The sequence below is a fragment of the Balaenoptera musculus genome, chromosome 12 (genome assembly GCF_009873245.2).
Source record: "Balaenoptera musculus isolate JJ_BM4_2016_0621 chromosome 12, mBalMus1.pri.v3, whole genome shotgun sequence".
Taxonomy (NCBI): Eukaryota; Metazoa; Chordata; class Mammalia; order Artiodactyla; family Balaenopteridae; genus Balaenoptera; species Balaenoptera musculus.
Window position 1 is genome coordinate 43967190 of NC_045796.1, and position 14791 is coordinate 43981980.

At 41.1% G+C, this 14791-nt stretch overlaps 1 protein-coding gene across 1 annotated transcript in view; it reads right to left on the bottom strand.

Moving 5' to 3' along the window:
* NUS1 (NUS1 dehydrodolichyl diphosphate synthase subunit) overlaps positions 1 to 7191 on the bottom strand; it is a 29125-nt gene extending 21934 nt beyond the window's left edge. Inside the window, exon 1 of the mRNA XM_036871635.1 lies at positions 6607 to 7191. Within this exon, the coding sequence (XP_036727530.1) occupies positions 6607 to 7090 (484 nt within the window). The 5' untranslated portion in view covers positions 7091 to 7191. The remainder of the gene's footprint in view (positions 1 to 6606) is intronic.
* Between the last annotated feature and the right edge of the window lie 7600 nt (positions 7192 to 14791).

A 14791-nucleotide genomic window follows, 5' to 3' on the forward strand; every position in this document is an offset into this window, starting at 1 on the left:
ATAATCAGGAAGAGTAAACATGACTGTACTGTGGTTACATTCTCTTCTCAGTGGAAGTCAGTACAGCATAATGCTTAAGTACAAAAGCTCTGGAATAAAATCTGATTCAAATTCTAGATCTGCCCCTTCCTATATATGGGTTCTTGGTTTTCTAAGTCTCAGTTTCTTGACTGCTAAAAGTGCTAAGGATTTAATTCACTTCTTTGCATAGCATCTAGTGCATAGTAAGAGTGCAACATAGAGTAATTATTACTATTAAGGAAAGGTTTATTTTCATACATAAATCCAGTACAGTTAAATAGAAAGGTACTCAGAGAATGAGGTCAGTTCAAAAGCAGGATAGAGCTTTTCAAAGACAAAGCAAAACTGGGGATGGAACAGTCAAGAGAGGCTACTTAGCAGGTAATAGTGAGAATGATGTACAAGGATCTACTGATAGCTTTTGACAGATAGCTAGCCCTTTGGTAGAAAAAGGGAAGAGGACATCCCAGGATGTTAAGATAAATATGAAATTCTGTATTATTTTTGAAATGTACTATACAAAGGTGAAGATTAGAAATAGAATGTTCCCTTACATGAGTTTCCACATGAGGGAAGACAAGTACTCTAGTTTGTATTGTCTGTATATCAAATCTAATCACATTTATATTTAGACTTTCAACACTTCTGGTAACTCTGTATTTCAGCGTAAGGAGAACAATACTTGATAAAATTATATTTCCCAACAGCATCTGTGTCAGTGTGCCAAATAAGTAAACTAGGGCTAACTATGTTCATTTCCCCCCACTATTTTAATTAAGGCTTCTGGGTACTGGTGTTGGGAAACAAATTACAACTCAGTTCATCATTCTTATCTACAAGAAATGCAGCCCCTTCTTCCAATTCAAGGAATATATACTGACCTACTCATTACATGCAAACACCAAGCTACAATCTGTAGGTGAAGCAACAATGAGAAGGACAGGGGCTTCCCTGGTGGCGCAGTGGTTGAGAGTCTGCCTGCCAATGCAGGGGACACAGGTTCGAGCCCTGGTCTGGGAGGATCCCACATGCCGTGGAGCAACTGGGCCCGTGAGCCACAACTACTGAGCCTGCACGTCTGGAGCCTGTGCTCCGCAACAAGAGAGGCCGCGATAGTGAGAGGCCCGCGCACCGCGATGAAGAGTGGCCCCCGCTTGCCACAACTAGAGAAAGCCCTCGCACAGAAACAAAGACCCAACACAGCCATAAATAAATAAATAAATAAATAATAAAAAAATTAAAAAAAAAAAACAATGAGAAGGACAGCTAGCATCTGCAAAGCTTACAATCTAGTAAGAAAGTTCGGGCACATATACATACAACTACTACTTCACAAAATGGAGAATGGAAGTACCTTTAAAGATGTACATATTTAAGGAGATTCAAGGACAGAGCAAGATTAGGAATGGAATAGCCGAGAGAGACTACCTAAGAGGTGATAGTTTGGATAGACTTAAAAGGATCAATGATAGCCTTTTTTTTTTTTTTTTTTTTTTTTAATGATAGCCTTTTGAAAGCTAGATAGCCATTTGCCAAGAAGAGAAGAAGAGGACACTCCAGAAGGAGGGAGCATCAAGTAACCTAATTATGGATGCAACAAAAGGCATATAAAATAGTGAGAAATATGTTGAGAAGGCTGGGAGTACACAGGGCAGATCTTTTTAATTCTAGTGTAAGAAATCTGAATCCAAAAACCATTTGCTACGATACCTAGTATAGATTTACAACTAAGGAAATAACACTAAAAAGAGCAACACAAAAGATTGGTTTTGTTGCTGAATTCTCACATAGAAGGCAATGCCTTATTCTGGATCACTCCAATTTACAGTAATATTCAGTAATAATTAACTGCAGCACTACTTACAATAGCCAAGACATGGAAGCAACCTAAATGTCCATGGACAGAGGAATGGATAAAGAAGATACAGTACATATATACAATGGAATATTGCTCAGCTATTAAAAAAGAATGAAATAATGCCATTTGCAGCAACATGGGTGGACCTAGATATTGTCATACTGAGTGAAGTCAGTCAGACAGAGAAAGACAAATATCATATGATATTGCGTATATGTGGAATCTACAAAAATGGTACAAATGAACTTATTTACAAAACAGAAATAAAGTCACAGATGTAGAAAACAAACTTATGGTTACCAGGGGGAAGGGTGGAGGAGGGATAAATTAGGAGATTGGGATTGACATATACACACTACTATATATAAAATAAATAATAAGGACATATTACTGTACTCTACTCAGTACTCTGTAATGACTTATATGAGAAAAGAATCTGAAAAAGAGGGGATATATGTATATGTATAACAGATTCCCTTTGCTGTAGAGCAGAAACTAACACAACATTATAAATCAACTATACTCCAATAAAAATTAATTAAAAAATAAAATAAAATAGAAAGAAAAAAAGTAATATTAAGTAATAATTAATATTAAGACCCACCCAAGATTATCTTCACTTATGAAAAGGAACATGAAGGATGAATGAATAATTTGATGTAATACTAGTAGGGTATCCTTTCATTTGTGTTAGGGTCAAACTTCAATGTGCAAATGTATCATATAAGTAGCTTAATAAAAATAGAGATGCTCAGGTCCCACTCCCCTAATTTGGTCTGATCAATAACTGTGCTGAATCTGTATTTTTTATAAACACCCCCAATGACTCACGCACAGATGGTCCACAGACCATGTTTTGAAAACTACTGCCCTACAGCAAGGTTCTCAGCATGGCACCAATACAGCTGAGCAACATGAACAGGTTCCGTCACTGAAGGTAATAATGTATCTCTAGGTAACTTGGATCTAGGTGTACTTCAAGTGAACCCAGGCAAGCATAACACCCCTAAGGCTACAGCACCAAAAGCCCCAAACTCCAATTTTTGTACCAGCCCAACTATGGTCATTTCTTAAATTATAATAATGTAGACAAAATAGCCAAATCTCCCTTCTAGAATTCTGAGCTCAAGAAATACCTGAGAAAACAACTCCAATTTCTAACAGATGGAATTATTACTTGCAGAAATTCTTGATTATAATCAAGAAAGAGTGCAGGTAGATGAAAATGAAAAGATCAGTCTGTTGGCAGAGTCAAACCAAGGTAAATATCAGTGGATTTTTTTTTTAGTCTAAGAATTAAATATAATCTAAATCCAACTATAATTAGAATGAACACTGATTTAAATACAAATTTGGGAGGTTAAGGGGTACGAGACAGGGGAAAAGGCAACGTGGTACAGCAGCTCATCTCCAAGATGGCTGCCACCAGCCCAGCCCCGACTCCTGCTGCATAAGCCATTTTCTCATCGAGAGGTGAAGTCTTCCTCTCCATTTTCGTGATTTGGGGCAGACCTGTGACTTCTCAGACCAAGAGAATACAGCAGAAGTAACACTGTATGATTTCCTAAGCTAGGTCATGAGAAGTCTTGCAGCTTTGGCCTTTGGCTAATTCTTTGGGAACACCTAGAAAAGAAGTATGACTACTCCTAGGCCACTATTAAATGAGGAAACTTAAGCTAGCCATGTGAAGACAGATGACCAACCTGTCCTCATCTATTCCGGCCATCACAAACCAGGCACTAAATGTATGATAAGAAACCTTTATGTCCCAGCTACTACCCGACTGTAACCTGATGAGTAGAACCAACCCCAAGGAAGAACTGTCCACCTGAACCGAGTCAACTCATAAATTGTTTTAAAACACTATGCTTTGGAGTAGACTACAAAGCTACAGATAACCAGAACAGGTGGCCAAGCCTTCATCCTACCTCATTTCTCAACCTTTCATTACATAAACTTACCTATTATATTTACTGATCCCAACACACTGCTCGATGCTGTTGTTTAATCTACTCTAATGGGAATGCTGCCAGTGGGGAATTCCCCATTCTCTCTCCCTTTCTCTCTGTCACACACACGCACACACAAAGAACACTGTACTGATTATGCTAATCCAAATTCTACCTGTTTTTGCAAGGCCCATCTCAGATGTCACCTCCTATGGACATATGGAGGTTACCTCGCTCCTCAGGGATTTTTCTCTTTTTTTCTCCTTAAAGTCTCTTCCATTCACTAGCATTTATATATTAGCTTGCATTAATTTTTAGTAACTATCCCTAACTTGAGTATTAACTCTTTAAGAGAGACAATTTCTTGTACTTCTTTGTATCCCAGTAGGTACTCAATAAATTGACGTTTAAGAGTATGTCAATAGGATTTTTAAAATCAGTTAAATATTTACATAGAAATAGGTTTAAGTGAAAGTTTGGGAAAACCGAATATAGCTTAAGTATTTACAGTTCCCCTGAAAAAGGAATAATTTTTCTCACATATCCACATGGCTTGATCGCTCACCTCTTTCAGGTCTACTCAAAAGTCACGGAGGCTTTCTTTGGCCACTCTATTTAAAACTGCACCCCCTACTCCACCACTGACTTTCAACATTCCTCTCCCCGTCCCCTGCTTTATTTTTCCTCTTTGCTTTTATGATCTAATACATTTTACTCATTTATGATATTTGTCAGACTTCCACTAAAATGTAAGTTCCATGAGAGTAGGAATTTTTGTCTGTTTTTTTCACTGGGGCACTCTCATGCCTAGAACAGTATCTGGTACTTAACACACACCCAATCTGTCACCTGTTAAATGAATGAATCAATCAGTCAAAACCAAGGATGAGTAAATTGAAAGTCTCTTATTTCAAACAATGAAATTAACCTTTATCCCTTAAAAAATAATTGAAATTGCTTTTACAGTAGACACAAAATGCTCGAGTCCATGCACTGAAAATGCTCCGTAAAACTCCTTTTGCTTAGCTTGACTTCTTCCTTTTCATTACCAATCATTTTTCTTTTAGCGAATATGACACAGGCTATTTCTGAATCACATCAGCAATTTAAGAACAGGAATTGCCAGAACAAGGAAGTGTGGCAATATTATAATCTGCATTCGTAGGCAGCCACCAATTTAAACTATTCAGCTATTCATTTTCCTTCTCTACTAGAAGGTAAAGGTACTTGCTTTAAAAGAATCCCCTGAATATAAGTGACTCAAAGTGAATTCACCACATTGCTCAACAGCTTTAATTAATTTCCGTTTCTGCTTCACTTACTTTTTTTCCCCCAACATTTCTGTTGCATTGCTTAAGCAAAGAATGCATCACCTTATAACAGTCTTGTGATTTCTATTGTTCTGGCAAGCTCCATAAAATGTCAGCCCCTGAGTATATTAAACTTTATCTTTCAGGGTAAGTTATCATTTGATGATGACAGGCTATAAGTCACCATATTCCTTGCTGGCTGCAAGGAAGGCAATCAGTCAACCAAAGATTACTCTAATAGCCTGCAAGAGGTGCTGTCTGACCTCCACTTAACCTTTCTGACAAAATGTCACACTTAAACCTGCCTGTCTAACAAAGACTTAAAGATTAAAAATCAAGTTGTAGCTTCTGTGAGCATACCAGTAATTTAAGGTACTGAACAGAGCCTAAAACACTAGTTTTCTTTCCGTCATACCAATACTCCTAAATCATTCTTACCTTTAAGGAAATACCATTGCTTTCAGGATTTGACTGAAACCCAAACATGACATTTAGAGCCTTCCCCAACCTTATCTCCTATTCATTCTTCAACATCCGGCTTAAACGCCATCTCTGGAGGCACTTCTCAAGTTTCTCCAATGAGAATTTCTCTTCCCCCTTCTCACAGCAGTTACTAACTCCCAACATTTGTTGCTACCCATGCCACTCATGTGAGTGTGTCTACCCTCCACCCCACAAGCCTGAGAATCCATGAAATTAAATGTAAAAATCCAAGGAATATGCCTAGCACTGCGCTTTAGGTTTGTAGCTACCCGAGCAATGCTGAAGTCTTGTACCTACAAAAATTCCCTACAGTGAAAATTTCCTCAATCAAAACTTATGGGAGGACAAGTATTGTGTTGGCCCCTGAGGATCAAGGATCGCACAACATCTCAGACCTCCGAAGACAGACGGTGACCACTTTCCTTTCTGTCTATCCAGTCTCTCACGTACTCTTCATAAACCCACTTCAAATGCCACCTGCCCCCAACCACTTAGCTTATGCATAAATCCTCCACAACCTGCTGTGACTTAAGAACAGTGCCTTGAGCCTCTCTGAGGAACCACTGCGGTGTAACAAAAAGGTAAATCTGTGGAAAAGCACAGACTGGCTAAAATTTCAATCCTCCTATTACTACCTCTCTAACTTCGAACAAATCAATGAATGTTGTTATCTCAGCTCCCTCATTTGTGAAACAAGGGTACAGAAACATCATCCACCTCAGTGGGACATTATAACGAATAAGAAATATTTTTAAATATGTAGAAGGCAACTGAATCGAATTCAGGAACTTAGTAGGCGTCCAATTAAGCCTATCTCCCTTCCTCGAAAGCGCCAGCACCATAATTTGCACTTAAGGGCCTCCGGACGAGGTAACTCGCGGAGCCGGGATGGCTGTGCCGAGCGACGCGCCCCGGGTCCACCTACCAGATGCGCGGTACCCGCGGCCGGAGACGCCCCGGCCCCCCTACCCGCTCCCGGTCTCACCTTGGTGGTCGTAGACGCTAATGTAAGAAATGCCCACGGCCATACACCACACCACGAGGCTTGCGATGTCCGAGAAGCTGGGCTCCTGCTCCTCCTCGGTGATCACCAGGCCCATGTGCACAGGCAGCTTCTCCAGGGAACGGCCGTCCGCGCGCCAGCGTAGACGCGGGTGGGCGGCGGCCGGGGTCGGCCCCCCGCGCGGATGCCGGTGGTGACGGCGGTTCCTGCCGTTCCTGCCGACAGCCAGGAGCTTGGGGAGCGTGAAGCCGAGCGGCGCTAGGACCGCGGCGGAGGCGGCCCGACAGCAGCGCCGCCAGATCCAGTTCCAGGTGCCGAACCGAACACGGAGCCAGGAGGTGAGCGTGCGGTGCAGGCAGAGCAGAGCGTGCAGCACCCGCCACACCAGCTCGTACAGCCCCGTCATACTCTCGTGGCGCCCGGGCGCCCTCCTCTCTCCTACACCCGCGGCGCGACCGCTTCTCATCCGGCCCTGCAGCCGGCACGGGCCATCTCTCCGCGTTACCCCACCCCCCGCACCCAAACCCCTTTCTACTGCCAACACCTCACCTCGCCCCCGCCGCCATCTTCCTCTTGCCTCGGCAGCCCCGCCCCCCCCTAGTACATGGACAGTTCTAATTGGTCGACGTGGAACTCTGACGCGGCCTCTGGGTCCGAGGATGTGGCCTAGCCCGGCGCGGGGAGGGACGGCGTGCGGCTGCGAACTAGCTGGGCCGGAGACCGAGCGCGCCCCCTCGTCGCGTGGAGGGCGAGGAGCAGACGCCGGCAACACTCGGAGCAGGACGTCAGTCAGGCGCGCGTCTTCTTGGTTAGAATGGGCGATTCCGGGGAACCCGCGTCCCTCGGATTCTGGGCATCTTAAACGGTCTGTCTCTTCTCATAGCCCCCCCAGAAACGGCTTCCAAAGAGCAAAAGTGGCCCAAGTGGATTGGAAATTACAAATGCCAGAAGGAACCTAGGGGTAGAAAGTAGCCCTCAGCATGTGTTGATGCTGGAGGTCAACCAGGGTCGCCAGAAGGAAGTGCCTTCAGAGGCGGAAGCGTGCCCCGTAGAGAGGTCTGTACTTCGGTCACATCTTCTAGCTGAGGCTAATTCTTCCAAGAGTGGCAATGAGGATATTTAGTAATGTTCCTGAAACACAGTGCTTTCTGCCCACGTCGTTCCTCTCTAGTCGGTATCCTTACAGGCTGTTCATTGCTTAGTTCATAAAAGAGCGGCTACATCGCCTGGCGCTCCAGTCACTTCATTCTTCAATTCATTCATTCGTTCATTCAGCGATTATTAACTACCAGCACGATTGACCTCAGTCACCACCTCTATTTGATGTAAACTGTCCATACTGCGGTATCATCCCCTTCACACAGCCAATCGGGACTACAAAGTGGTCCTCCAGGCCAGTTCTGTACTTCCCTGCAGCAGTTCTGTACCATTTTTGCCCCTTTTGCACAAGATCTTCCCTTCTCCCGAATTCCTGTTTCCCAACTAGGTATTGCCCAAATCCCGACCCGTTTCTCAAGGTTCATCCTATATGCCACCTCCTCAATATAACTTCTCTGATTCCCTAACCTGAAGTTCTCTCTCCCTCCTTGTAAATCTCACGGCTCCTCATAAATTTCGTGGCTCTATTTATAGTACTTCTCACCTTCCTAAATATGTGGGTCTGTATATATAATATTATTACGTGTTATATATTATATATTTTATTATATATACATATACATAACCTATATATGAAATCACACAGTTGCATTTTTTTGTGATACCTACCTAATCCTTGTTTTTTCAGGCCCCCTTTTTCCACTGGGAAACATCTGTTAACACCTTGGTTCCATGCCTTAATGTTTCAATCATTGTCACTTTTTCAACTAGTCTCCTTTTCATTTCTAAGACTCACTTCACTTTATTTTAAAACTTTTTTTTTTTTTTTTTTTAGAAATAAACCACCCAGCTCTGTTGGATGGTTTCTTTTTTTTTTTCCCATAAATTTATTTATTTATTTATTTATTTATTTATTTATTCATTTTTGGCTGTGTTGGGTCTTCGTTTCTGTGTGAGGGCTTTCTCTAGTTGCGGCGAGTGGGGGCCACTCTTCATCGCGGTGCGCAGGCCTCTCACTATCGCGGCCTCTCTTGTTGCGGAGCACAGGCTCCAGACGCACAGGCTCAGTAGTTGTGGCTCACGGGCCCAGTTGCTCCGTGGCATGTGGGATCCTCCCAGACCAGGGCTCGAATCCGTGTCCCCTGCATTGGCAGGCGGATTCTCAACCACTGCACCACCAGGGAAGCCCCCTATTTTAAAACTTGAATCTCATGTTCGTCTCAAAATTTTCCTCCCTTTGGCAGCTCAGCCCGAGGAAGTGAGGGCTGGGCAACAGGCACCCCCTTCACACTCTTTGACCTCCCTCGGTCTCGTCTGCACCTGCTCCTCTGGTGATGGGCAGAGAAGAGGAGGCGGGGAAAGGCCATGACCAGAAAAGGCTGCAGTCTTCTTCCTCACTGGCCATTGCTGTTGCTTATGGGACTCCAGGATGCCCTGCTAAGGAAGCTCCCTGGGCACCAGCGTCCCTTTGAAATTTGGCTACATATTCCACAGGGCACCCCGGCACCCCCAGCTGACACCCTGCCACATTTCTCTGCTATCCTCACCTTTTTTTCCCACTGTTTGCCTCTTCTGCCACGATTAGAGGCATCAATCTCATCTCAATCCCATGGCCAACCCAGGTGTGAAGGCACATGCAGACTGCAACTTTTCTACTTCTTTGAATTGAAAACTTAAGCAAACCATCTCCATCTGACAGTCTCTACCACCACCCCCAGTATGCAGATCCTGGCATCTTTCCTGTTGTTTGTTTGTTTGTTTCCTCCTAGAAAGCCAGAGGTAGGTTAGCAGGTCTCCTGGCTTAAGGGATGTTCAGTCTCCTAAGAGGAGGTGGGAAGAGATGGGGGCCCATTTCTCTCCTTTGACACCTTTCAGTGGGCTAAGAATGAAGGTGCCCTGTGGTTACTCCCATTTCAGGCTGCATCCCTGCGCTTAGAAGGAGATAGATTCATTGCCTTTTGTTTTCAGCCACAATTCTGGGACAACAGGAAAACTGCACTGCATGTCCTATTATATATAGAGAGATATATATGTACATTCAATCCAAAGAAGTTTCTGAACTTCTTTCTTTTCTAAATGATTTCTTATTTGTCATTCTCCCCGCCCCAAAAGCGGTAAATGTGGCACTTTCAGGAACTTTAAGGGTTCAGAATACAAATTTTGGACTTAAGCATATCTAAACTCCTCAAATTCTACCATGTACAGAAAAATGCAGAAAGAGTTGCACAGCCTCAGAAAGATGTTACGTCCCAAACATTATGGGAACAGTATTTGATTTCTTTTCAGTTTACAAAAATGTTTTAAGTTTTACTTAATCTTCACAACTAAACATATGATCTGTCTAGGCCAGGTAGAACCATCTCAGTTTTACAGAAAACTATTAGAGATGAACAATTCAGGATAATGTGTAAGAGGCTGGGCTCTAAGGAAGATCCTTTCGGCTAGCTCATCTACTTACTCCCTTCCCTGTATCCTTATCTGTAGTGTGGCAGTGGCACCATGGAGGTGATGCTATTCCAGTCCTCATTTGATTGTTGTAAGAATTAGGGCAATAGTGTATGTGAAGTGTTTAGCACAATGTCTGCTTGGTAGTAAGAGCTCAGTAATTTAATCTACTACAGAAAAAAAATGAGACAAAATTTCAGTATTTTTTTTTTTTAGAAAGGACATTATCATTTACTACAGTTTTCATTATTGGCAGTTGTAACCTTGTGGTTGAGCTAATACAAATAGCCCCTAAAATGCGTCATTTTCTCATTAAAAGGTAAAAGCCTCTTTAAGTAAAAAATACCTAGGCCTGGTCCAGGTTCAACTGCTGGATCTTGAAGCATAAAGAATGACAATATTAAGGAAAAAATGTTGGCTCAAAGGGTAAACTTTGATTTCCATCAAGCCACATTGCAAGAATAGAACTAGACATAAGAATTTAAAAAGAAGATTATCTTAAAATATATTTTTGTCAAATATGTAAGCTCCAAAAATGAGACCTTGAACTTTTAAAAAATATTTGTAATGATATCTTTGCAAATGAAATTTCAAAACCTTCAAAAAAATACTTGGAAACACAGCATGCTGAATTTGTCAATAAGGTTCTTAAAATTAAACAAAGAAAAGAAAAAGACATACAGTTATCAGAACAATTTCTTGGTCATTCAAGAGAAAACTTTAATATCACCACATTTGGTGGCATATCATTTATAGAGCAAAAGAGAAAATGATCTATACAGCTACTGGAAAGTTATCCTTCGAGCAGTTACGGATCTAGTACATAGGATTTATATGATAAATCAACTGATAAATTAAAAATTAAACCTGTTCAATTGCAGAACATTTAGAAGCAACGCTGAATACTCAGCTAAAACATGTTATGGAGAGTGCAAACCAGCATGACAGGGTGGATTTTGCAAGCTGTACAACACTTCAGATGTAAGAATGTGGCAATGCATTTTTATAAAAGATGGGTTGTGTTGTCTAAATTTAATCCCACAGCTAACTAGATTAGATATGTGTAGTTAGTTTGAAAAAAGTGCACTTTAAGTATATAATAAACTGAAAAAAATGTAAGGAAATTGCAGGTGATGAAGAGGCAAATATGGCTGGGAAATGTAGTGGAGTTTGTTTGCTTTAACTTTAATGTGAACGATTTCAAATATGTTAAAGCATGATGAACTTCCATGTATCATCACCCAGCTTAAACAGTGACTGATTCATGAACAAACCTATATCCCCATTCACTTCCCCCAAATACAGAGCTAAATCCCTCATAATATATATATATTTTTTTAAATTTATTTATGGCTGTGCTGGGTCTTCGTTTCTGGGCGAAGGCTTTCTCTAGTTGTGGCAAGTGGGGGCCACTCTTCATCGCGGTGCGCGGGCCTCTCTTTATCGCGGCCTCTCTTGTTGCGGAGCACAGGCTCCAGACGCGCAGGCTCAGTAGTTGTGGCTCACGGGCCTAGTTGCTCCGCGGCATGTGGGATCTTCCCAGACCAGGGCTCGAACCCGTGTCCCCTGCATTGGCAGGCAGATTCTCAACCACTGCGCCACCAGGGAAGCCCCCTCATAATACTTTTAAACAAATCCTACACATCATAAAATTTCATCATACCTCAAATGATGAGCTCTTTTTTAATATATAACCACAGTACATTATCATACCTACAAAGTTAGCAATATTTCCTGAATGTCATTAAATATCAAATCAGTGTTCAAATTTTCAGTTGTTTATATAATCCTGAAGTTTTTTAAATTTTTATATTTTGCAGTTTGAATCAGGATCCATGTGAGAGCCACACTTTGCAACTGATTGATATACCTCTTAGGTCTCTTTCAGTCTATTCATCCCACCTCCTTCTCTTTGTTTTCCTTTCCAATTTATATACGAAGAAACCAGATTGTCCTGTGGAGTTTCCCACTGTCTGTATTTTGGTGTAGTTTTGTATGTTCCTCCATCCTTTGTAGGATATTAAAAATTTAGACCAAGGGTCAACAGACCATGGCCACAGACCAAATCTGTCCCATTCCCTGTTTATTTATTTTTTAAAAACAGACTTTATTTTTTAGAGCAGTTTTAGGTTCACAGCAAAATAGAACAGAGAGTACCAAGGGGTCCCATTACACTTTAATGTGTTTGAAATTGTCTGCATAAAAGGTAAAAAAAACCCCAACAAACTCCATTCCTTCTGGCATTCCAGATATGTAATATTTCATTATCCCTCAATTACAAATATTTTATTTCCAATATGATGTTTTTGAACATGCGTTTTTCAGAAATGCATTGCTTAATGTCCAGCCATTTGGGAGATTTTTCTTTGTTATCAATTTCTAGCTTAATTGCAGTGTGCAGAAAACATATATGAACGATTTCCATTATTTGACATATTTTATGCCCCAACCTGCAGTCAATCTTGGTAAATGTGTCACCTGCACATGTGAGAAGCACATGGAATGTACGGTTTGACCTGACAGCTCTCTTGTCCTTCCCCAGCTCCCTCCCTATGTCCCCTCACAGGCCTTGACCTAACGCATCTCCTGCATGGCTACTCCAGTCTGGGCATCTGCTTTTAGAGGACCCGGACTAACACAGACCCACTTACCCCCTACTGCCTTTTATGCAATTGTTGCAAGGTACTTACTTACACATATGTTTTAAATCCCACAGGACATTATTGTATTTTGTCTTTATATCTAGGCTATTTTTAGAGCAGTTTTAGGTTCACAGCGAAATTGGGAGGAAGGTACAAAGATTTCCCATCTACCTCCTGCATCCCCACATGCATAGCCTCCTCCGTTACAACACCCCACGAGACTGGTACATTTGTTACAATTGATGAACGTGCATTATCATCCAAGGATTATAGGCTACATTACAGTTCATTCTTCGTATTGTATGTTCTATGGGTTTGGGCAAATGAATAATGACCTGTACCCATCATTATGGTATCATACAGAGTATTTTCACTGCCCTAAAACTCCTCTGTGCTTCACCTGTATATCCTTCCCACACTCCCCCCACTCCCCATTCCTCACAATCACAGATCTTATTACTGTCTCTATAGTTTTGCTTTTTCCAGAATTGCTGTATAGTTAGAATCATACAGTATGCAGCTTTTCCAGATGGACTTATTTCACTCAGCAATATGCATTTAAGGTTCCTCCATGTTTTTCATGGCTTGATAGCTCATTTCTTTTCAATGCTAATATTTCGTTGTCTAGATGTACCACAATTTATCTGTTCACCTACTAAAAGACATCTTATTTGCCTCAGGTTTTGGCAATTATGAATAGAGCTGCCATAAAAGCCTGTGTGCAAGTTTCTGTGTGGACATAGTTTTCAGTTCCTTTGGGTAAATACCAAAGAGCACAATTACTGGATCGTGTGGTAAGAGTATGTTTAGCTTTGGAAGAAGCTACCAAACTGTCTTTCAAAGTGGCTGTACCATGTGCATTCCCGCCATTAAGATTGAACGTTCCTGCTGCTCCAATTCCTTTTTTTCTTTTTTCATTGAAGTATAGTGGATTTACAATGTTGTGTTAGTTTCTGGTGTACAGCAATGTAATTCAATTTGACATATATATGTGTATATATATATATTCTTTTTCATATTCTTTTCTTTTGGTTTATTACAGAATACTGAATAGAGTTCCCTGTGCTATACAGTAGGACCTTGTTTATCTATTTTATACATAGTAGTTTGTATCTGATAATCCCAAACTCCTAATTTATCCCTCTCCCACCCACTTTCCCCTTTGGTAACCATAAATTTGCTTTCTATGTCTGTGAGTCTGTTTCTGTTTCATAAATAAGTTCATTTGTATCATATTTTAGGCTCCACATATAAGTGATATCATATGGTATATGTCTTTCTCTGACTGACTTACTTCACTTAGTGTGATAAACTCTGAGTCCATCCATGTTGCTGCAAATGGCATTATTTCATTCTTTTTTATAGCTGAGTAGTATTCCATTGTGTATATGTACCACATCTTCTTTATCCATCTGTCAATGGACATTTAGGTTGTTTTCACATCCTGTTGTTCCACATTCTTGCTAGCATTTGGCGTTGTCAGTGTTCCAGATTTTGGCCATTCTAATAGGTGTGTAGTGGCATCTTGTTGCTTTAGTTTGCATTTCCCTGATGCTACATGATGCATCTTTTCATATGTTTATTTGCCATCTGTATATCTTACTTAGTAAGGTGTCTGTTAAGGTCTTTGGCCCATTTTAAAATCAGGTTGTTCGTTTTCTTGTTGTTGAGTGTTTAGTGTTCTTTGTATGTTTTGAATAACAGTCCTTTAGCAGATGAGTCTTTTGTAAATATTTTCCACCAGTCTGTGGCTTGTCTCCTTATTCTCTTGACACTATCTTTTGCAGAGCAGAAGTTTTTAATATTATGAAGTCCAGCTTACAAATTATTTCTTTTATGGATCACATGTTCGTGTTGTATCTAAAAAGTAATTGCCATACCCAAGGCCAACTATGTGTTCTCCTATGTGTTATTCATAGCTTTCTGTTTTACATTTAGGTTTGTGATATGCTTTGAGTTAATTTTTGCGAAGGGTGTGAAGT